The sequence below is a fragment of the Scleropages formosus genome, chromosome 6, assembly GCF_900964775.1.
Source record: "Scleropages formosus chromosome 6, fSclFor1.1, whole genome shotgun sequence".
Taxonomy (NCBI): domain Eukaryota; kingdom Metazoa; phylum Chordata; class Actinopteri; order Osteoglossiformes; family Osteoglossidae; genus Scleropages; species Scleropages formosus.
This window is the reverse complement of record NC_041811.1, coordinates 25,027,517-25,050,554: the sequence shown is the minus strand read 5'-3', so window position 1 is coordinate 25,050,554 and position 23,038 is coordinate 25,027,517. Positions and strand designations below refer to the sequence as shown.

The following is a 23,038-nucleotide window of genomic DNA, read 5'->3' as shown; positions in this document are numbered from 1 at the left end:
AGGTACAAATACTTCGTCACGATACTACAGCCCTGGCTCCGAACTTCGAAAAGTGACCAGGAACTGAAGTAGTTTGCTCGATATTTCAAAGGAATTCCTCATAGATGGGACTTAAATATACTTATGCAGCAAATTATGTCAAAAACATCCCTAATGAACACAAATTACAAAATGAACTGCATGCTGCAGGAAGCTCAAAATCACACAATAAATGATTAATGCCATTCCACATTATATAATTATGCTGTGCTGATAATGTGTTCCAGTTTGGACCCAGTTAATTTGCACAAATAACAATCCGCTATTATTAAACATAGAGTGGATGGCAACTGGACTATTAGGCCTTGACATTAAGTTAAATTGAGCAAAGATTTAATTTTCAAAGTTTGCCTGATGTTCGATAAATTCTTGGTAACTTCAACAAGTGAATGCATTAACAATTTGTGAGCAGCAGGCATGATGGTGAATAAAGATAAGTTGTAACCGTCAAAATGTCTAGTTGAAATGCTAAAGTGCTTCTCTATGTCTTTTTGTTCGATGTGGGTTGTCTATTGTATGCTGCTGCAACCAAGCAATTTCCCTCTGGAGTTTTAAAAAAATATGCACCATTGAGCAAGATACTTAACCTGAAATGTTTCAGAAAAAATATTGCCATGTAGGTAGGTACTATGGATAAGCAATTGAAGAAAAAGCAACAAAATCAGGCAAAAAGCAATGAAATTGAGTTTGTGTCACTTTATAACCCATTTAATTTTAATTGCAACTTGTTGCATTTGTACAGTTGCAGATACCTGTAGCGCTGTGTTGTGAATCAGTTGTAAGAGTAAGTGTTTCGCAGAATAATGGACACTATATCATCTGAGGCTCTCACAGGTACTGTAGAACTCACCCAGTTACAGCCAGGTAAGCACACTCATTTTATACGCTAGTGTTGTCTCTTATAGAACTGTTCGCACAGAGTCAACATATATGACCTTTGAAAAGAGCTAGTCATCATTTTCCGGGAACAGACCCAAATTCAATGACTGGCATATTAACCAGGGTACAAAATACAGTTAGCGCGGCAACAGTTATGTCAACAGCAGGGTGATCATACACAGTAAAAATATTAACATCTTCACAAAAAAGTACTGGGGAAATTTCTGCAAAGTGCTACACTACTTCCACGAAGCATAAGGCTGATGAGAAAATGAAGACATAACACACAAGCATATGACCACTGTTAAGCTGGCTCTTTTACACGATGAGGGCCATGAGGCTGGTACACCAAACCACACACCCTCAGTGGAGCATATTTGATTAAGGAAAGCTGAGGAGAGCAGGCTGTTCCCACTTTTACAGCAGAATCCTGGCCAGGGCTTACATTACATTTCTTCATGCAGCTGACATTTTTCTCCACTTACAGTTTTAAGCTACCTACACTTATTTACTCATTTATACACCTGTGTACCTCCGTGGAGCCATCTACGGTAAGCACCTTGCTCAATGTGAAAGGTACTACAACTGGAGGCGGGATTTGAACCTGCAACCTTTAGGTTCAAGGCAGCACCCTTAACCACTACGCTACCAGCTGTCCAAATGTTAAATATTTTCACTTCACTGTGACAAGCAGCTGCTTAAAATTCAATAGTCTGTCATCTTTACACTGTTCTGCTGCTGAAATGCATCGTTATCGCTAAAATCAGATTAATATTCAAATCAAAACCACACACACACATAATTTAGAGAGCTTCCTCATTCATTGGTTATCCAGCAGAGGGCTCTTCTCAAAGGTGCTTCGAGAAAGTCTTTCCCGCCAGGTTTCCTCCGACGACATCTGCACACACGTGCTGAAAGTCTTGCAACACGCAGGCTTTGCTTTCAGCAACTGCACTTTTTCCGCTAGAGCACAGGAGTCCGACAGACCGGTTCGGCGTACCTCATTTCATAGCTAAGGAGGAACTAACAGTGGTCGTCCTCAAGAGCCAAAGGGACAGCAGGAAAAGCCTTTTATGTAAAGTCAAGTTTATATAAGGTGAGCGTTATGTAAGCTGAGGTTCGCGTGTGTGTTATTCATAGCGTCCTACCGGATGAACGACGCACTACAACGTTAAGCCGTACGGCCGGTGCACAAATAAAACTAAATGAAGACAAGAGGCCTTTCTGGAATCAAAATATTTAATAAGTACATATCAAGTATTATACCATGTATAAAATTTCAGATCACAACATGAAGCAATGTATTCAGGCTTACACTGCTGTAGGTAAAGTTGCCACATACAAAGAACTAATGATTAAAATATAATATGCAACTAAATTATAGAAAAGTGGCATACTTCAGTAATTTTTGAAATTAGATGACTTTTTCGGTATTTTTCAGTAAGTGCAATAAAATGTATAACACTCAACACGAATGCAAGAGCGAAGCGTCCACGTGACTAAAACTGTTAGTACTGTACTGAACTGGAGGGTACAAGATCGAGGACACAGTAAAGCTCACAGAAAGGGAGACTATTAGCTTGCCAGTCGCAGAAAAAACAGGTACGATCTGTTAAGAAATAAGAGCTGTAAGACGGGGTAACGCACATCACAGTCTGCTTCAGAAGCAATATAATCGTTAAAACATTTGCATTTTCATTTCTTTTTTTTTTTTTTTTTTTTAAAAAAATGTCTATCGTTCGAAAGAAAATATCAACGTCACAAAAAGAGGGCCAACAAACAGTAATAAAAAGAATGTTTTTGGACCAGATACACACATTTAAAGACAGGGGTGATTGGGGGCGGGAGGGGATGCTGACCTGTGGAATGGGAATCGAGAGCCCATCCTCATCCAAGTGTTATGGCCTGTTATGGGATGCTGAGAACATCATTCAGCTTCACTTGGACAGGCAGGTGCATGAGGCTGCACAGTGCAGGTCAAACAAGTCCAGTCTTTAGAGGAGGGGTGGGGGAGGGGGCGCAGAACACACAGCGGTGAGGAGGGTGCTCTGCGGGGACCGAAAAGAATCAGGAGGCTGGTGTAGTCCAAAGCTGAAAGATGGTCAGCCCCCGGTGACAGGAGAGGAAGGCTGTGTGTCTTGTTGGTGTGCGGGGATCGCTGTGGTTTGGTGTGCGTGTCTGTCTTCGTGTGTGTCTATGCATGCGTGTGTGTGCGTGTGTGCGTGAAAGTTTCAAGGCATGTACTTCTTTGCGGCTGCATGTGCCTGATTATGTTTGTGTGTATGTGCGCACGAACGTCTGTGTTCGGTGTTGGCTCATCGGCCCTTGCTGTATCCTGGAAAGAACTGATCCAGCAGCATCTGTAGTGTTTTGTTGAGAACCATGACGTAGTCCTTGCCCAGGTCGTGGCGGCATGCCGGACAGCTGTACACCTCTGCGCGAAACGACCTCTGCAGGCAAGTCTGCGCTCAGAGGCACAAGAGCAAAGACAGAGAAAATGCAAGTTTGAGTAAGTAGAGACGTCGCCTAATATGTTTCCAGAGAAAGTAATAATAATAATAATAATAATAATAATAATAATAATAATAAAAGAAAACAGGTGGATTCCAAACTCAATTTATCATCTTAAGTAATGGATGTTGATTTTTCCTTTATTTACGTCATCGTAAATACTGGTAAATCTTCTGCAGAAAAGATCCGTTAAACACGAAATAAAAAAAAAAAAAAAAAAAAAAAAAAATGTACGTTTGGAGGATGAATTAAACGCGTGACCACATGCACACATTTTAAGCTGCAATTATCTTAGCTGTTGCAAATAATCAAGAGAGGAGTCAGATTTCAGAGAGGATGCACAGTTGCCTCTCCCAACAAGTTCTTGTTGTCATCCATGTTCCTTAGCTCTGGACACTTTAACTGGACCTTTTTGACCAAGTTAGACTATTAACTGAGGTCTGTTTTGTTTGTAGATATTCCAAATATACTCTGTGCGAACTTGAAATAGTCAGTAGGGGTTGCACAGATATTAGGAAATGGGTGGTGCTGACAGAATCTACAATGGAGAAGTTCTGTAAATCTTTTGCATACCTTGCAAACATTGTGTAGACACACAGTGGTGACGGGCTGAAACGCCAGCTCCTGGCAGCACACGCACATGAAGATCTGCTCCACCTTCCTCAGGAAGTTCTGCAACAGGGAGACAATGCGCAGCCATCACCATGGAAACACCACCATGTTCTCCTAGCAAAGGCACTACAAGGTCATTTCTACACCATTCAGACCATCACATCACATGTTGCTTCGATTTTGTAGCTTGTACTCTGCTATTATACAGCTGAAAATGGGGGGGGAAAAAAATTGTGTAACTATTTATCTGACAGGGATATGACAAAGTACTAGATGCAGATATTACAGGTCCCTCCACCAGGTAGCTCATCGCCTCTTCCCAAAGCTTCTTGTTCAGCTCATCCTCTCGAATCAGAGCCCGCTGCTGTTCGGACAGTTGGAACGGCTCCACCGCTTTGGACCGCTTTGCCGGGGGCTCCTCCTGTGCCACCTCTGCAGGGAGCAGAACCAGGAAACGTCAACGTGAGGGGTAACGGAACGGTAGCCTTCTTAGACAACCAATCAATCTCGCAAAGTACGATCCTTGTGCAGATCCTGACACTTGAGTACTAGAAAGGGTGCGGGGTCTAATCACTCAGAACTGCTCACCTCTTTCAGACTCACTTCAGCCCTAAACTCCTAAGTGCTCGATAAACACGTAGGCTTTTGTTAATAAACTCCCAAGTATGAAGCAACTCGTGTGATGTGTACTGGTTTACATAGTGGAATGTGACAAAGTGACTCTACTAGAGAATCATGCGTCTCCATCAAAATCGCTCCTTCTGTTGGTAAAATGCACTTTGTGTTGTTCTCGGAGATGTACGTCCTTCAGGAGAAATGCATCTGCTAAATTAATAAATGTAACGTCTACGCAATCCAGGAAGGACCAGTGCTTGGTCTTGTGGCAAAAGGTTGCTGTACCAAATATCACAAGATATCACTGCGGAGGGTCTGAAAACTATTGCAAACAGCATATTTACACTTTTTGACTTGTTTTTAGATTTCTCTCAAACAACTAATTTGTCCTTGAAAACTTGAGCCACAGCTTTCCTTCCTGGATGAGCATGTATTGGGGTTATGGATCAAAACCACAACAGAACATCTGGCAAGTGGCAACGGAACATCTTTATCCTCAGCATTTTGACCTTGGATTACTGACCGCAGGAGTCCAGAACAGCTACCTGTCTCATTGGACACTTTCTGTCCACCATTGCTCTGGGGTTCTCCATCTCGCCCTTCTTCCTGCTCCTCCTCTCCCACCTCCTTCTTAACTCTCGTCGTCTTCTTCTCCTGTGCCAACCGAGGTCGCCCCCTCCCAGAGTGCCTCCTCCCTCGGACACCACCCCGAGCGCTGGCCTCTTTCTTATTCTTGTTAGCCATGGCCTCCAGGTAGCCAGGCGGATACTAAAAGGTGTAGACAGTACCTTTTACATATTTACTTTTCAGCTGGAGACATACAGCAGGACCACTAATGAAGGCAAGAGCATAAATCATGCCCAGAAATGGACATCAGATCCACGTTCACCTGGACAGAAAGGCCCAGCTTCTTGATACGCTCAGCCCCCTCCGTCGTCCAGGGCGCCGGCTCCAGGTCGTCCCGTCTCAGTAAGTAGCGCCACACCAGGAAGCCACATTTCCCGATTTCAGGCCAGTACTTCACTACCTGCAGCACAACAACGCACAGACAAGTCAATACAGCAACAATACTCAGCAAAATTAATGTTGTATAAAGTTTTGAACTGGAGCAATACTGGAGCATGTGCTCTAGAAAGACAGCGTAAACGAGACATCTGTTACACAGGACTTGCATTTCTCCGCTTTGCCTCGAGTGACAAAATTATGTAGACAGAAGGTGTGCGTTTAGTTACTGTATGTTCATTTTAAAACTGTGTACATTTAACGTAGAAGTCACACGCACTAACAAAATATACCCTACACAGAGTCGCCTAACAATATAAAAATTTCTCGTGTAAATGTCTAATTTGCCTTATTTTTCCAGAGGCAAGTCCCTACTTAGTTTTCATATCTGGGGTTTATTAAAAATGTAGTTTAAATTTAAACACGCACCGTGCAATATTCCACCGGAAGGCTGAAGATTTTCGAACGAGGGGACAATTTAGAGGGAAGGGGGCCAGACACTAATTATGGCCACAATCAAAAGCAGCGACTGATTTCCCCCGGCATTCTGTAACATAATGGTGATGTCACAACACACTTTTTCGTGAGCTCCACATCCCGAGGCTGAGAGAAATTTAAAGCAACGCGTGGTCCATTTAACTTCCAATAAAACGCATGCCTGTTTTCTCTGAGCCATTGGAATCACTCGGCCAAATTCTCCTGCAGCAGAACCTCCACCTTTGCTGGGAAGGCCCTGTGGTTAGCCTACTACAAGTTACAATACCACAGTAAACTCTGCCTTTTACTGCTTGGTCTTAAACCAACAGGGTCATAAAACAGCCGCACGGGGAACAGAAAACGGCATTCTTTTCAAATGCACAAGGCCATACGCAGACAGCGCACATCCGCACGGGACTACGTGCATCATATTTCTTCTCATCGCCCCACTGTGGACAGTAAGCAGGTAGATTCAAAAGCAAAAAGAACAAAAAACAAACAAAATAATGAAAGCACCACTTCTACCCATGTAGTGCACCATACTGAGAGCCACAAGCCTTTGTGCTTAATTTGTATGTTTCCTGAGGCTACTGACAGCATGACAGAAACTGCTTTCTGAAATGGTCTCAGATCCCCAGAAGTCGAAGGAATTTAAACAGTAAATTTTATTATATAGTCACTATCGAGTATGAAAAAATTTATACAGTATAATTATAGAAATATATAAATGTATTATTTAAAATTACACATGCACCCTCCATTTATAGTTACCTATGGCACAAGCTGATTTAAACAAGGTCTCATCTACCCAGCCCACCTGCTTTTCTCCATCAGAAAGGTGCTTTGGAGAATTGATAACTGACTCACTTGAATGAGAACAGTTTTCCGGCAATCATTTTAACTAAAAAGACTTATTTCACGTGTAATATTTAATTGCAATGTTCAGTCCAACAGTATCCAAAGTCTGTGAATCCTTTTAATCACTGTTAACTACCAACTGTGGTACACAAATGTCATCTATCGGTATAATTTACCCGATCCATTAGCTATCCTGACACGTTTGCCGTGACACAGCTGTCATAACCTTAAAAAAAATAACAAGGCATATTGCACACAAAAAAAGAGTAAGTTCCCTTCATTTGCTTATTTTAGCATTATCACACCTTTACTGGATCACTTGTTAGAACGTAGCACGGACACTCCTCCACTGTCAGAAAATCCAACCCACGCACATTCTCCTCACCACCACTTTTAGAGGAGAATGTCACCCGCACCTTGTAGATTCCGTCATATCGATTTCCCTCCTCCGGGGCGTACTTGCTGATGCGTCGGCCCTTCGAGCTGCGTACTACCCGCACTGGCTTCCCCGCCCGCCAGTTTCTGGATTCTGCTCCGTCCTTGTCGTTCAGCGGGGCATCACAGTTGAGAGCCAGCGCCCTGTAAAATGAGATCTTTCACACCACCTTACTTAAATTGCCTTGATAACCATAAAGAGTAGACAAGGCTGCTGCTTATACTGATGTTTAACAGATTTTTGACCACCGCAGAAATTCATAAATTAGTATTTTTTTTTTAACCCCAGAGACACATCTCTCCAAAGTATTTAATCTTACTCGTTTAGACACCTTTATAGTTATAACCACAACGGTAAGGTGCCTCCTGTCACTTGAAGACAACCTGATTATGTCCCTAAAAATCATACCACCTGATACACATAGCACAAAAATACTGTTTTGATATATTTAGTTATTCATATAGACACTTCGCTCCAAAGAAAGTTACAATGTTAAGATTACAGTTATAAGCTTACAATTATTTATCCAGCTGGGTAATTTTTACTGGAGCAATTTCAGGTAAGTACCTTGCTCAAGAGTATTACAGCGGGAGGTGGGGATCGAACCTGCGACCTTTGGATCAAAGGCAGTAACTCTAACCACGACACTACCAGCTGTCCCTGGTATTATATTGTTTTAAGATGATGCCCCTTTGGCCCCCCGAGGACAAAGAGAACCTGTTCATGTGAGTCAAGGTCTGGTCGAAGGAGTGCTCGCCGATGCGCTTGTTCCCTGAAAGGTCACGGCCCCCACTGCCAGTATATGTGAACTCATCACCTCTGTCCTGAGGGAGAAATGTTTAAATAAAATTATATATATATATTATATATAAAAAAAAACTGAAGAGACAATACACAGCTTGAGCCCTTAAACATTATATTTTCAAAAACAAGTCTTTTAAAAGGCTTTTTACAAGGCTCCAAGGAGCAACAATCCCTTCAAAGCTCATTTTTTGGAAGTGCTATGCCATCTATGAGTGAAATTTTGGTATACAATAAACACTAAATCTATCATGCAACTCATATATACTTTTTTAAATAATCATTGTAATGTTTTTTTCCTCATTACAGATATTAAAATGTAAGAAAAATTATATCATTTTAATTTATGAATTACATGACAAAACAAAGCTTTATCAATGGGTATGAATAAAAAAAAAAAAAATACAAATACTGGATACATGTGGGTTTTGCTATTCTCTCCTTTTCCTCAAGAGGGAGATTTGTTCTTCAGTAGCATGGCGGCTAATCGGGCTAAACCGAGCCTGAGTCACAGGTAAGTAAAACAGACAAAGAGGGAGACTGCAGCAAACATGGACGGGAGGGATAAGCAGAGCAGCAGAGAAGCATCCATACACACTGGCCTACACAGCTAACAAGCAGGCAGAACAAACAGCATAGGAAATCACAAGGCCCAGTAGAGCAACATACACGTAAGTGGGAAGAGGAGGAGGAGGAATAGAGACAGGAAGGGAGCGAGGGAGAGAGAGGGCGCACTGCTGTTACAGGACCCCCTTCAACTGCCGCAGTCTCCTGGGCGACACCAGAACTACACGAACGCACCACTTCATCCTCGAAGCCACCAGCCAGAACCAGGGAGTAGGAACCATCATTGCTGCGCCCGTGGATCCCACCAACGTGGGGCCGGTGGACACCTGCCTCGCTGACCTGGCAACAAACAAAGCACAGGCATATGGGAAGGGGGGGGACAAGAAAAGGAGCAACAGAAAGAAAAGAGTGGTATTTGAAAAGCAACAGAATCTGACAGCAAGAGAAGTTTATAAAATGGTTCCGATACACCTTGCAGGCCCTGATGGCCCAGCCATCTCCCTGGTATAAATAAAATATCGCTTTGCCCTAATAAAGTACACAACACTGAAAGTCAAGCCACTATTAATACATAACCATGGTGCTCACCTGTATGCCGTGCCTAACAGCAACCTTCAGTTAACATATAGTCAACAATCCGTCCTATTAATGACAGCAGAGCATTTCAAGCTTCATTGATTCACTATAAAAATGTATACAATAGTAGTTTTCCCATGCATAACAAGTCTAATTTGTTCCTGAAAATCTGTCCATAAAATGAATTATTGTAAAGAAACATTAAAGAGCAAAACAGCTAGGGAAAAAAAAATCCTGATCCACAAAAGGTCACGCCTAACCAACCCAAATCCAGAACATGAAACTACTTTACACCTTTAAATCCAGGTTTATGACCAACATGTTGAAAACCACATGCATAACATAGCTGCACACATTTTTTTTTTTTTTTTAAATCCCTTTCCCCTTTCAGAATTTTTTTTTTTCCCCATTTTATCCTGTTGTTCATAGATAACAGGACAGAAGAGAAAGTGCTTCACACCTCCTGGGCTGTGGGCAAACATGTGTTTGCACATTTTTCCTTGTATTCAGGAGGGTTTAATCTGGGTGCTCCGGTTTCCTTCCAACAGTCCAAAGATGTGTTTCAGGTAATATGATCCACCCCCCGAAATTATGCGTATATGAAAATCAATATGTGCATATGGCTACTTGTAATGGACTGGTGTCTAGTCTAGAATGCACCCTGCCTTCCATCCTATGCTTCTGGGATAGGCTCTGAACCAACTGAAAATTCACACACACACTTTCAGAACCGCTTGTCCCATGTGGGGTTGCGGGGAACCGGAGCCTAACCCGGCAACACAGGGCGTAAGGCTGGAGGGGGAGGGGACACACCCAGGACGGGACGCCAGTCCGTCGCAAGGCACCCCAAGCGGGACTTGAACCCCAGACCCACCGGAGAGGAGGAGGACCCGGTCCAACCCACAACGCCACCACCGTGCCCCCCACTGAAAATTCACAGAAGACAATTTGTTATTATTAATGGATGGAAGGATTTTTTAAAAATTTTTCCAAAATGCTGATATTTGTTATTGTTATTTTTTTGAATGCTTTCTTAAAGCTGATACAAACTTTTTTTTGGCTTTAGAGTTGAGTTTCAGTAACCTGTCTCATCTTTATTGTAATGGTCTTTGAGAAAATAAAATACATAAAGGTTACTGTTAATACAGCTGGGCCATAATTACTCTAATCCCTTGTAATCCCTCTATGTTGAGCTATTCAAAGTATCATTTGTGATGAATAAATAAATGATTTATTTATTTAGCCAATTCTTTTCTCCATAAGGATTTAACAGTGATTAACCTAGTTGTACTATTACTTTTATATTGGAGCAATTTGGGTAAAATACCTTGCTCGATGGTAATATAGGAGGTGGTGGGATTCAGACCTGGGTCTTATCAAGTGGAAGGTAGCAGCTCTAAACACTGCACTACCTACTGCTTCTGATAAGTGAATCAAATCAGCACTCAAATCAAATCATATTGTCACCTCCCTCAGCATCCAGGAACAAAACTTCATGCTCACTCACAGAATCTAGCTTACTCCACTTGTAGATCCGCTAGCTGTTCCCAGGGACATCTCAGCTGTGTTTTAAATGTAAAGCCTCCTTGAGCATGTTGATACATTTAGGGTAATTATAAGATGTAAGTTTAGTGGAACAGGGTGCATGCAATCCAAAAGAACAAAACGCAAAAAAAGCCATTCGTTTTCTTTTTAAATCACAAACCAAACTTCTTTGATGACGTTTTGACATGTAGGCTAAGTGCTGGAAAAGGAATCTATTTTAATGATGTGACCCACCTCAGAAATTTCCTCTGCAAATATGTAAAGGACTTAAATGCTTAAATTTCTCCCACTTGAAAAATTACACAATGGATTTGTACGACGACTGTAAAATTCTGGAACGGCTAGACACTCTACTGGAAGTTAAAGTGCTACTTGAGCATGCCTAAGTGAGTTTTACAGCTTGTTATGCAAATTGTAGGATACAAATTTACAGGTGCGTATAAGTAGGAAGGCAGCAGGTAGTAGGGTGGTAGACTCTGGATCTGGAGATCACAGGTTCAATTCCCACCTACAGTTGCAGTGCCCCAGAGCAAGACATTTACCCTGAATTTCTCCATTAAAATGACCTAACTATATAAATGGGTACATGAATGTAAGTAACAATGTTGTATGTCACTTTGGAGAAAGAAATCAGCTATAAATGTAAGCGCAAGCTGTCAATTTGAGCATTTTTTTACGTGGGAGAAAAGCATAGACAATGAAAAGGGAGGTGGTGGATTTTGTATTACAGCAAGGGATAAGACGGTCCTTAGGTAATTACCTGCACACGAAACTTCCACGTTGTTCCCACAGGAATTCCTGGTATGGGCCCATAGTGGTTCGAGGGAACGATAGTACACTCCTTGGTACGGCCTACACAGGCCATTCCCTGCAACACAGTGGTTCATAAGCCATGAGGGACACATCAACAAAAAGCTTCTTCACACTATGGAAAAATCAATTCTGAAAAAGAATTTCCAAGAACTGAAGCCTTATTCTGGATTTCATAACCTTAAACAACATTTACTTTTTTTTTTTTTCTTTTAAAAACCTTGATTGTTTATTCACTTAAAAGGGGTCACATGTAATTTGAACATGTTCACAGAAAGCAGTTCAATTACAGAAATAAAAAAAAAAAAAAAAAAAAAAAAAAAAAAAAAAAAAAAAAAAACTTTAGGGATCATATTAATAAATACTGAAACAGTCCAGTAAGCGTGATGGTGCAGCGGGTTCAGCCGGTGCCCACTATGTGGCAGGTCTGGGGTTCGAGCCCTGCTTGGGGTGCCTTGCAACGGGCTGGCATCCCGTCCTGGGTGTGTCCCCTCCCTCTTTGGCCTTGAGCCCTGTGTTGTCGGGTTAGGCCCCCGCTCGCCCCGACCCCGCTCGGGAGAAGCGGTTGTTGACAATGGAATGTTCCAGTAAACGTTTTTAAAGTATTTACAGGAAAGTTAACTCCACAGAGCCTTAATATATTTTTCCCCAACTAAAACTATTCAAACGACTGTACTCTAAGGAAATGAATCAACGCATAATCACAGGTTAGTCACCCAGACTTGGCTCTGCTCATTTTGGTCATGCACAAGAGTGCCTTTTCAAACAGATCACAAATTCCTAAATAACCGGGCGAATGTTCACAACCAGTGGTGTTGCTACCAGGTGTTTATTTGGAACTGTTACAAAACAAGAACAAGCGTCTTATACAGTTGCAGTGACACCTTTGGCACCTTTGGCACAATTCAGAACTTCTACATTGTTGAGCTGCTGAAAACTTCCTTCTAATAACAGAGATCTCCAGGAAACACCGAAAACAAATGAGGAATTTGGAAGAAATGAAGGCGCAGAATTAACACGATTACACTGGAAGCCTTGTAAACTGCGCGCTAAGCGTAGCGAGTACAGCTTCGTGAACGATACTTCATTCTGCAAGGACTGAAACCGCAACAGTGCTAAATTCTCAGTCAAAATGTACAACTTTGTGAATGACCAGAGCTCACACAAGAGGTGAAAGAGCACAAATATTCTGCGCAATACAGTGCAAAAGTTTTAAATAATAATAATTAAAAAAAGCCTATAATAAAGTATTAAAAAAAGATGGAACAGCCTCTCCCCGCTCCAACTCCACACACGTAGAAAATACTGGTAATACGAAACACGATGATTTAACGCAAACCACACACTGCACGTCAACCACAAAAAACTCAAACCATATTCTTGTCCGAACACGCTGGATTCCACACAGCCAGTTGAATCCTACGAGAGACTCGCGCTCACCTTGCCCCAGTCACGCTGGCTCTCTGTGTGCGCTGAAGGCATCTTGGCCTTCTTCTTGCTGGCCTTCAGCTTCTCACCTGCTTGCACGACCTCGCTAGTATCGTTTTTGCAGGTTGGGCAGTACCTGCAGATCAGAACCAGATGGGAGATGATGGCTCAACCGCACTAAATATCCTGCGGTGATTTTTATTTTTTTTGGTTAATCCTCCACTTCTGACAAACAGTAATCTTTACAGTACATTTCAGCTCTCATTAGGTGACAAAAAAGTTCACGTACAGGTTTCCACCCAATAAAGTCACAAGGTAACTTAAGTGGATACATATTTAGTGTGAAGTAAAGAGACAATAGCTGAGATTTACAGAGGCATGTCAATAGGTTCCCAACAGTAGGTTCAGAGGAAATGTAAGTGATCTAAAGACTCTTCCAAATTTTTATTTAAAATATAAAAATGCCTGCACTCACTAGAATCCATGTGTGTTGCTTGTCCCTGGCCAATGGAGCTAGCTTCTTTAATGTATTCTGTTCTTTCAAGTCTTCATTGTTCCGCAATATAAATAAAATAATAGTATAAATCTACACACCTAAGAAGATATTCTTTGGAAGTTACACATTATGGTTCACAACCTTGAAACAGTGGCAGTTTAAACAGCAGAACTGCCACGGAAAATGAATCAGAACAATTAGCAAAAATATTTTAATTAACTGCACTTACAAGAACCTGTTGTCATCACTCATGTCCTTGCCATTCTGTAGCGTACATATTCTGTGCTTCATTATCAAAAGTACTGAACCAAAAAATACTGGAAAAATAAAAACTATTCTGGTATTAAAGTCTAAAGTGGCACAGGCCGCTCAGCCTGGCCCCCTTCCCCAACCCCACCCATCCCAACCCAGCCCCCCCGTCACACACGCGCAGGCGCAGTGGTGCAAGCCCGCTCACCAATCCTCATCTTCAGGGATGGTGGCGAGCGGCGGGTTCAGGCAGTAGATGTGGAAGGCCATGTTGCACTCGTCGCACAGCAGCTGCATGCTGGCGTCCTGCTTTCCGCCACATACACAGCATGAGCAGAAGCGACACTCCGACTCCGGGTCAGCTTTGCAGTGCTTACACTCTGGCCCGCTCTTCCCTGCGTCAGCACACACACATACACAGGTACACACACACACACACACACACACACACACACACACACACGTGTCTCATCAAACATCCTTTTAACTGTCTTTGCTCCAATTTTGGTTGGAGGGACCCAGGGTCTACATGTCACCCTTAGTGATGCTGGCTTAACAAATAGGAAGAGCTGTAACATAACTGGCAGTATAGTGGAACAATAATTAATAATAATTTTAAAAAAAAAAAAAAAAAATCTGGCAGTATGAATTCTTTAGGAAAGTACACAAAACACACAGCTGGTGACATCCTGAAATGCTGAGAGGGCAGTTAACGAACCACCAACACCCAACACCCACCAAGCCACTGTGGGTAAACCTAACAGAGGTCTCATACATGGTGGGAGAGGGTTTGCCAAACTGCAGGGTTTCTTTCCTGCTCCCTCAGCAGACCAAGAACTTGACTCAAAGTGTTCAGAGCTTAATGGCACTGATGCCACATGGGAAGAAGGAAGACACTTCACCATCCTTTAATAACGCTTGGCGCTAAAAAAAACAGACTGCGCAAGTACTTGTCCAGGCCATGGTGACATCCCGCCTAGACTACTGCAACTCTCTCCTGTGTGGCCTTCCTCCTACTGCCATCAAACCTCCTCAGCTGGTACAGAATGCTGCTGCCCAAGTTGTGTTTGACTTGCCTAAGCGTTCCCATCTATCTCCTCTACTTGTTTCTCTGCACTGGCTTCCTATAGCTGCCTGGATCTAATGTAAGACCCTGGTTATGGCCTACAAATGCATCAACAGAACTGCTCCCAGATGTCTACAAGACCGCTACACCCCAACCAGACTGCTACGCTCGTCCCACACACAAAAGGTAAAGCACGAAGATTCTCTGTTCTGCTCCATTGTGGTGGAACAATCTCCCCCTCTCGCTCAGAACTGCTGAACCTCTGTCCACAATCAAAAAGGATCTTAAAACTCACCTGTTCCAGACTCACTTTGCTCATAATATCTTAAGTTCGTGTATGGTGTAAATCTTCATGCACTATAACTAAGATTATGTCCAAATAAACCTTTACACAGCTACTCCTGTAATGTAAATGTTTATATCTACCTCCCCAAAAAAAAAAAAAAAAAAAATTTTTTTTTACTAGGAAGGTGATGAGGACTCATCGATATTTTATACAGCTACTTGTGTGATGAACATTGGTTCATAGGGTGGAAAGAAACTAACTAACTGTACTTAAGAATCACACATCTGCATCCAAGTCTCTCTTTCTACTAATGTAATGCACACATTGTATTTTCTACGAGATGCATGTCGCTTTGGAGAAAAGCATCTGCTAAATGAATGAATGTAAAAGCAGGAAAACACGAGTCACTCCTGCCTACTTTCATCCTGTTCAGCTAACATCTCTATCTGATTAACTGCTAAAGGTCTATTCAGTATTTTCCCAACACACCTTCTCTGGTTTACTACCGCCACACTTCCTATATATATATATATATAATACTAATGAAATCTGAAAAGATGTAAAGAAGGTGCTAGATTTAGTCAAAGAGCTTTTAACATTGGTTTAATATCAGCTGTTTTGGATCTGTCATGAGCTCTGCTCTTCACCACTTTCATATCTGTTGCTCAATTCCTTTTGTAGACTCCCTGCTGTTGTACATGTTTTCTTTATTTAAAATAATTTAAAAAAAAAAAAAAAAAAAAAAACTACTGTTCTTCATTACTGCTGTGTTAACCATTCGGTTCCTATTGAAATCTGATCTCTCTCTACCACCCTCTCGTCATTTATGTTTCATAGAACTCCTTCAGTTAATTAAATTTTCCAATTACAAATGTCCCGACTTTTTTCCTAATAACTCCCATGTGCGGCATAAATTGTCTGACAACATTAAGTATGAAAAGGACCGTCTGCACCACACATGCACATCTTCTAGCAATGCTTTCGTTGGTACAAGTTATACAATGGCTGTGTGACTTGTGGTGTAACCAACTTCCAGCTGTTTACACAACAGCTGTGGCAAAACTACCCAGGAGAGATGGTGAAAAGCACTTCTAAAACAGGTGTGAGATTTTGTGTGAACAAGCGTAACGCTCACATTACATCAATTTCTTGAAGAACCCCTGCGCCACCTTACTAAGAGCTCAGGCTAAGATGTCTAACACAAGCTCCATGCTCAACACTCAGTGCATTTCTACATTTACATTTATTCATTTCGAACAGCCCTAGCACATTGGAACGAAAACTGAACAGTCAACGTGGAGCCGGATCCACATTTTATGGGATGCGATGCACAGCCCCTGTACTCAACACCGTAGTGAACGAGTGGGTTGACGCCTACGTTTGAATTGCCCATCTATTGCTGACAAGGGGGGTGCTCCTTTCTTCTCAATCTTGTAAATCTCATCCACAAAGAGGACTTTACAGTCCCCAATGACATCACCTGGGCCCCTGGAAGAGACAGGCACAGAAAACAGACCATCATTCATGTAAGCACCCTACCACTCAACTCAACAGCGTGAGTACACCTGGATAACACTTGGACGGGATGAACTGGACAGAAGTTTGACAGCAAAGCAACACTCAAGCAACCTACACCTCTGGGAGCTGCTGCAGAAGAGCTGGAAGGCGTGACAACTTGAGTTCCTGAGTTAGTCACAAGTTTCCTGCTAGTGTATGAGAAACTTGAGATAGACCGGGACTGTAAGGCGACAGTGCTTTCCCAATCGGTGATAACAAAAATGTTGAGTGACCACCTTAGTTATGTGCTCACTCAGAGGAACTTTTCAAGAAGCCCCCATCAAAGCTAGGATGAACAGCTTAAAGAAAAAAAAAAAAAAAAAAAAAAGGTAATTCATCCAAAAATATTTTGTGTGTTTAATTTTGCGAGATACCACTTTAGATGCAATTTTTTTTTTTTTTTTTTTTTTAGATGCTTTTATTTCCCTCAGTTAACATGCATCAAATAGCAAAAAATTTTTCCACAACTTAGTATTGTCCAATTATCCTCTTTAGGCATAGCTTACATATTTAAAATTTTACCCTTTACCCTTTTCATTTGATACCTAAAATGTCTATCATATGAAACTCCATAAAACAATTACATCTGAATCAAAACCATCTATTGTGTTCCAGTTTTTACTGCAATGGGAATCTTTAATGCACTGACTTTTTTCCTTGACACTACAAACAATAATCCTTTTTAATTTTTACAATTTTAATAACACACTAACAAAAGAAAATGAAATTACAACACCCTCGGGGCAAATTTTTTATCCAAAGTGTTTCACACCTGTGATTGCAAAATTACACATAATTAAATATCAGTGTTCAAAACTATACATAAAAAATTAATGAGGAAAATGTGGGATGTAATAATGAGGCAGAGACTATGCAATTAAATAAAGTGTGTATGAATTGTTAAATCTAGAGGTGAGAAATTCTATATTACAACAAAAAAGCACAGAGAATACAGGAAGCAAAACTCAACACCCTGAAAAACTACTTTGCCTTTGGTTTTTTTTTTGCTTCAGAAATTATTCAGTTTGATCTAACAGTTTTTATTATTGCAATACCTGGTATCGTATAACAGCACCATTTTTTAACAGGGATATGAAATAATAAACATACAGCTACAACTGCGCTTATGCACACACACTTTTTTAAAACCGTGTAATGCTTAGTAAATCTGCTATATTCACGTCTAAGAATTTCATGTTATATTATGCTAAACTGGTTAAATAGTGTCATTAAAATGGATAATTTCTGGGATTAATGCAGTCAGCTCTTCATTGATTAATGTGAACACAATCTATTGTTTTATGCAGCTTTTTAAAATATTTCTCAGATTTGAGCTGCGTTAAATCTCCTTTCATGTAATAATGCAACATAATGTAAATGATGTTGTTTGGGATTAAAACCACATTTGACATTGAACAAATATTCTTTTCTTCTTTTTTTTAAACCAATAGTTCCAACTTTCACATTACAACAATACACCAGGATTTACCACAGTGCTATAGAGCTAATGACTTCTGGGGGAAGCCTCTGTGAGGTGTACAGCAGAGGGAAGCCCACAAGGACCATACACAGAGTCCACAGGATACTCAGGAGCAGATCTGGACCTGCTTACCCTAGCAAGAGTTTCACGCGAACCTCCTTGCTGGTCCTGGACAACTCTTTAAGAGATGTGATCTCTGCGTCGTACCAAAAACCTCTTTCCTCAGGCATTTCAATGTTGTAGTTCACCATGATGACCTGGCCCACCTCCAGCTGCTCCCACTTGAGCACGGTTCGAGCGCGGGGCCGGACGTCCTCCGAGCACATCTCCACCACGCCGTTTTCCGGGTAGCTGGGGAGGGGGAGACAGAAAATGTCAGCCTTCAAATGAACAATGCCAACCAAACCACTGAGACTTGTTTTTAGTCCCTTGATTTTATTCCATTTTTTGCACGTGATATTTGTTCGTTACCTTTACGGGGGAACGACTGGCCACTATTATTATGAGCGGGCCTCTAATTCACCGTCTATACCTCATTACCTAAGAGGTAAATTAACCAAAACTCTAAAATCATCAATATTCAATTCAATTTATTTTTATAGAGCGCTCTTCTGACACAGTGACACAGTGCTTAAACAGAGGCATAAGGCTGAGAAACAAATACGACAGACAAAGAAGCAGACAGTTGACTACAGACTAGCGTAATATAGTATCAGTGCTTTTACAGAGCTATAAGTATGCCTACTGGCCATGGAGGAGAGGAACAAAAAACTCCCAAATGAAAGTCAAGGGAGAGAGAAAGGAAAAAAAAAAAAAAAAAGAAAAAAAAAAACCCTCTGGCGGGTCCAAGTGCCAGTGGCTGCCCACCACTCCTGAGTATTCTAAGTTAAATAAGACTATGAAATCCTGAACTGGCCATCATATGCCATAGGAGATATTGTATGTCAAGACAACTGACAGCTAGTAACAGGTGTTTTAGAACAAGTTACATCTGCTTCACCCCTTTGTATAATTTCCTTACATTTGTTGGGTACCATCATGTCTGCAGAATCATTTTATGACTGATATAAACGTCGGGGGTACTTTTGCTAATTATGTTGGTACAACCATGGTATGAAGGATGCTATACAAAAATTACTCCGAACGACACAGTACCGACCGAGATATATGTAGGAGCGTTTGTCCTCAGAAAAGGCACAATTTAGACGCACTGTGAAATGTCAACCTCACTGCAGCCCTTCCAGCTATATCCCGAAACGCACAAATGCGTGCTCTGCCTGACCATCAGCCGCTGACATTATAAAATGGCCATGCACACACCTTCAGTGCTAAATTGTTTAAAGTTGCCAAGGTTGAATCCAAGAGCCCAGTAGCAAGAAGTCATCACTCAGCAAAGCGCTGCCTTGTGAGACTAATGCAAGTCAGCATCCAGGCAGCACAGACGGCTTGTAAGAGGAGGCACCAAAGGTCACCGACACACTAGAGTCACCACCTTGTTACCCCTTTCCAAACGTTTCTTCTTCTTCTTCTTCTTCTTCTTCTTCTTCTTCTTCAAAAAAAAAAAAAAAAAAAAAAAAAACAAAAAACCCCAACTTAAAAAATTAGTCATCAGCTCTAGTAGTTGAAAAGAAAAACACAACATTTAACTAAATATAAGAAACAGGGTGACACAGTGGCACAGCAAGAAGTTCAAACCCTGCTCCACCTGTGTTGAGTTTGCATGTTCCCCACATTTATAAGGGTTTCCTCCTACATGTTTCAAGTAAATCGATGATGCTGAATTGCCCTTAGCACCAGCCACTGGTTAGTCAACGCAAATCCTAAGTGTGAGTAAACAGTGACTGTTGATATCAGGAAGGGCATCCGGTTGTAAAAATTTCTGCTCCAACCACAACTCCAAATACTGGGAGACTGAGGCACAAAAGCTAGTGTGGTTTCTCCCAGAAAGTAGTAGTACTACTACTGAATAATCGTACAGGTGGCCCTCGGCTTAAGAGTTTTTCGACTTTACGATGGTGAGCTTGATATACATTCAGTAGAAACCATAATTCAGAATTAGAATTTTGATTTTTTCTCCCCCCCCCCGGCAAGCGATATGCGGTGCGATACTCTCTTGCAATGCTGGGCAGCCACAGCGATCTGCGTCTCGTAGTCCATCACGTGGTTGCTAGTGTATACAACCGATACTCTGCAGTGTTCTGTGTTTCCAGCGTTTTTTTTTTTTTTTAGATACCCTCCATCATGTCTATGAAATACCCATCTGTCTCCTGCTACTGACGAGAAGAAGAGGAAGGCAATTACTCGAGGAGAAACTGTAATTAGTATGTTTACGTCTATAGTATTATATTGTAATATCTTGTTTTTTTACTGTTTGTTGTTAGTAATTACTCACTGTACTGCCTTGTGCTGTCTTGCACATGTCCACTTTATGTAGTCCTGTGTAAGTAGCTTTATGTCTTATGTAGCACCATGGTCCTGGAGGAACGTTGTTTTGTTTCACTGTAAACTGTACCAGCTGTATATGGCTAAAATTACACTAAAGCCACTTTGACGAAGGCGGAAAGCCCATAACGGCCATCACGCCAATTATAAAGGATAAGAAGAGATTATTCGGTAGGTTAGGTGTATTAAATGCATTTTTGACCTACGATATTTTTGATTTACGATGGGTTTCACGGAACGTAACCCCATCGTAAGTTGGAGACCACCTGTAGTAGTAAACATAACAACCAATAAAAAACAGCAACAAACAAGATTACTATGAGTGGGCCTGTTATTCACTGTCTGCACCTCATTACCCAAGAGCCCAACTAGCTTATGCATTAAAATCATCAACATAAACACTTGACTGCTCATCACATCTCATATCATTATGAGACAACTGACAGCTAGTAACTGAGGTTCCAAAACACATTGCATGTGCTTTACCCCTGTGTATAGCCATTACTACAAAAACCTATTGGACTTGTGAAGGATTAAGAGGCAGGTAAGAGGGCCTGCTGGGTGGTTCAGATGGTTAATGAGTTCACCACATGAGTCGGAGTCCTACAGTCCAGATCATGGTTTCAATCTGACAGTGTCATTTGCTAATAGTTATTTAGAGCATCCAGCACAAGAACAAAATTGATTACATTCTAATGGGAAGGGTGAGACAAAAAAAAAAAAAAATATAAGTAAAAGTCAGAACCCTATACCACACCCCCCAGCCAGGTACAGTGAGCCACTGCAGTTGAAAGGCCACAGGTGATTTTGTGAATGTGCAAATAAATAGCACGACATTTGTAGCGTGGATATGTTCAGTTTTTTCTGCCATTGCAGTATTCGAAGTTTGGTTAAAATTTTAGGCTCTAGTAAGTTAGATTTCTCCAAACAAACAAACAAACAAAGCTGCAACTCATCACCACGGGACCTGGGTTGTTTGGGCGTAGGTTCGAATGTAGGTCAGCCTGTGTGGAACTGGCAGGTTTTCCCCAATGTTTGTATGGGTTTACTCTAGGTGCTCTGGTTTCTTCCCACACTCCAAGTAAAATGTGTTACAGGTTACCTGGCAACTCTTATTTGGTTACCCTACAATGGACTGGTGTCTCATCCAGTACCCCTCCTGCCAGTGTGCCCAATGGTTCTTGGATAGGCTCTGAACTACTGCAACCCTGATAAGAACAAGCGGTTAACAAAACTGAGTGAGAATGCGTAAGTAAGGGTCTACTTCTCTTTAATAGGTATCATCGATGTGTCTCAGACTCATCTGATGCTGCTAAAGCTGTAGGAAGGCGAACGGGTATCGACTCAACGCCCAACTTGGGAAAATCAATCTCTTGCGGTCCATGAGCTTTCTATGGCATCCCTGGCAGAACATCAGCGCAGGTCCAGCAGCCTTGGGCCCAGAAGGTGGGGGGAGGGGCTACAGTTCATCTAACACCTGTTCTGAGATTAAGCTTAGGCCCTGAAGGAGGGGGGGGAAAAAAAAAAAAAAAAAAAAAAGAAACAGAACAGCCTGTGCAGTCCACACAGAGCTTCAAAGCACCAAGAAGCTCTTTTCTAAGGTCTCACAACATTCAAACACACTTATCACAGCAGTTTTCCTTTTCCAAGTTTGAAACCCGGAAGAGGGGCTAATCAAGCAAAAACCTGGCGCGGGGGGGGAATACAGGCGTGGGGTTTTTCCAAAAAGCTTCTGAATTTCTTCTTTATTTTCATGAACATATGAAATATTGATAGGCGTGTATGCACATGGCACCACTCTCCCAACAAAACAGTACACTGAAAGCATTAAGCACAAGACAAAGTGAAATTTCTGGAGCACCAGTTGGAAAGACTTCATTACACCTGACATTTTCATGAGGCGAATATTAATAGATGGTGCTTTGTAAGCTCAGAAATGTACTTTGAGAAACTCTGCTACGGCCTTTCTGGTTTTCTCTGCCACAATAGGGAATAAACAAATAGCACGACTCTCAACTGGACCCTATATATACACACGCTCCGAACACTCAGTTCGACAGAGAGGAGGAAAAAAAAAAAAAAAAACACCTTCAGAGGTCGATGCACACCCAGAATGTTCTTTGGGTTTACGTTTTTTTTTTTATTAATAAAAAAAAAAAATTAAAAAAAAAAAAAAAAAAGGATTACGGGGGCTCTGTAAGGGTTGCGCTGATCTTCCCGCCACACACCAGACATGGGGGTTGGAATGTAAGCGATGTCAGTGGCCAACAGGGGGACCTCGGCAACATTTTCAATGCCCAAGGGAG

The 23,038-nt window shown here is 41.6% G+C and overlaps 1 protein-coding gene across 1 annotated transcript in view; it reads right to left on the bottom strand.

Moving 5' to 3' along the window:
• Positions 1-2,324: 2,324 nt before the first annotated feature.
• Positions 2,325-23,038, bottom strand: part of uhrf2 (ubiquitin like with PHD and ring finger domains 2) — a 51,957-nt gene continuing 31,243 nt past the window's right edge. The window contains exons 4-16 of the mRNA XM_018754920.2: positions 18,423-18,641; positions 16,632-16,741; positions 14,110-14,296; positions 13,169-13,292; positions 11,679-11,786; positions 9,032-9,136; positions 8,147-8,253; positions 7,410-7,572; positions 5,546-5,683; positions 5,202-5,424; positions 4,328-4,473; positions 4,003-4,101; positions 2,325-3,380 (exon numbers count right to left, since the gene is read on the bottom strand). Coding sequence (XP_018610436.1) covers positions 3,234-3,380; positions 4,003-4,101; positions 4,328-4,473; positions 5,202-5,424; positions 5,546-5,683; positions 7,410-7,572; positions 8,147-8,253; positions 9,032-9,136; positions 11,679-11,786; positions 13,169-13,292; positions 14,110-14,296; positions 16,632-16,741; positions 18,423-18,641 — 1,876 coding nt within the window. The 3' untranslated portion in view covers positions 2,325-3,233. The remainder of the gene's footprint in view (positions 3,381-4,002; positions 4,102-4,327; positions 4,474-5,201; positions 5,425-5,545; positions 5,684-7,409; positions 7,573-8,146; positions 8,254-9,031; positions 9,137-11,678; positions 11,787-13,168; positions 13,293-14,109; positions 14,297-16,631; positions 16,742-18,422; positions 18,642-23,038) is intronic.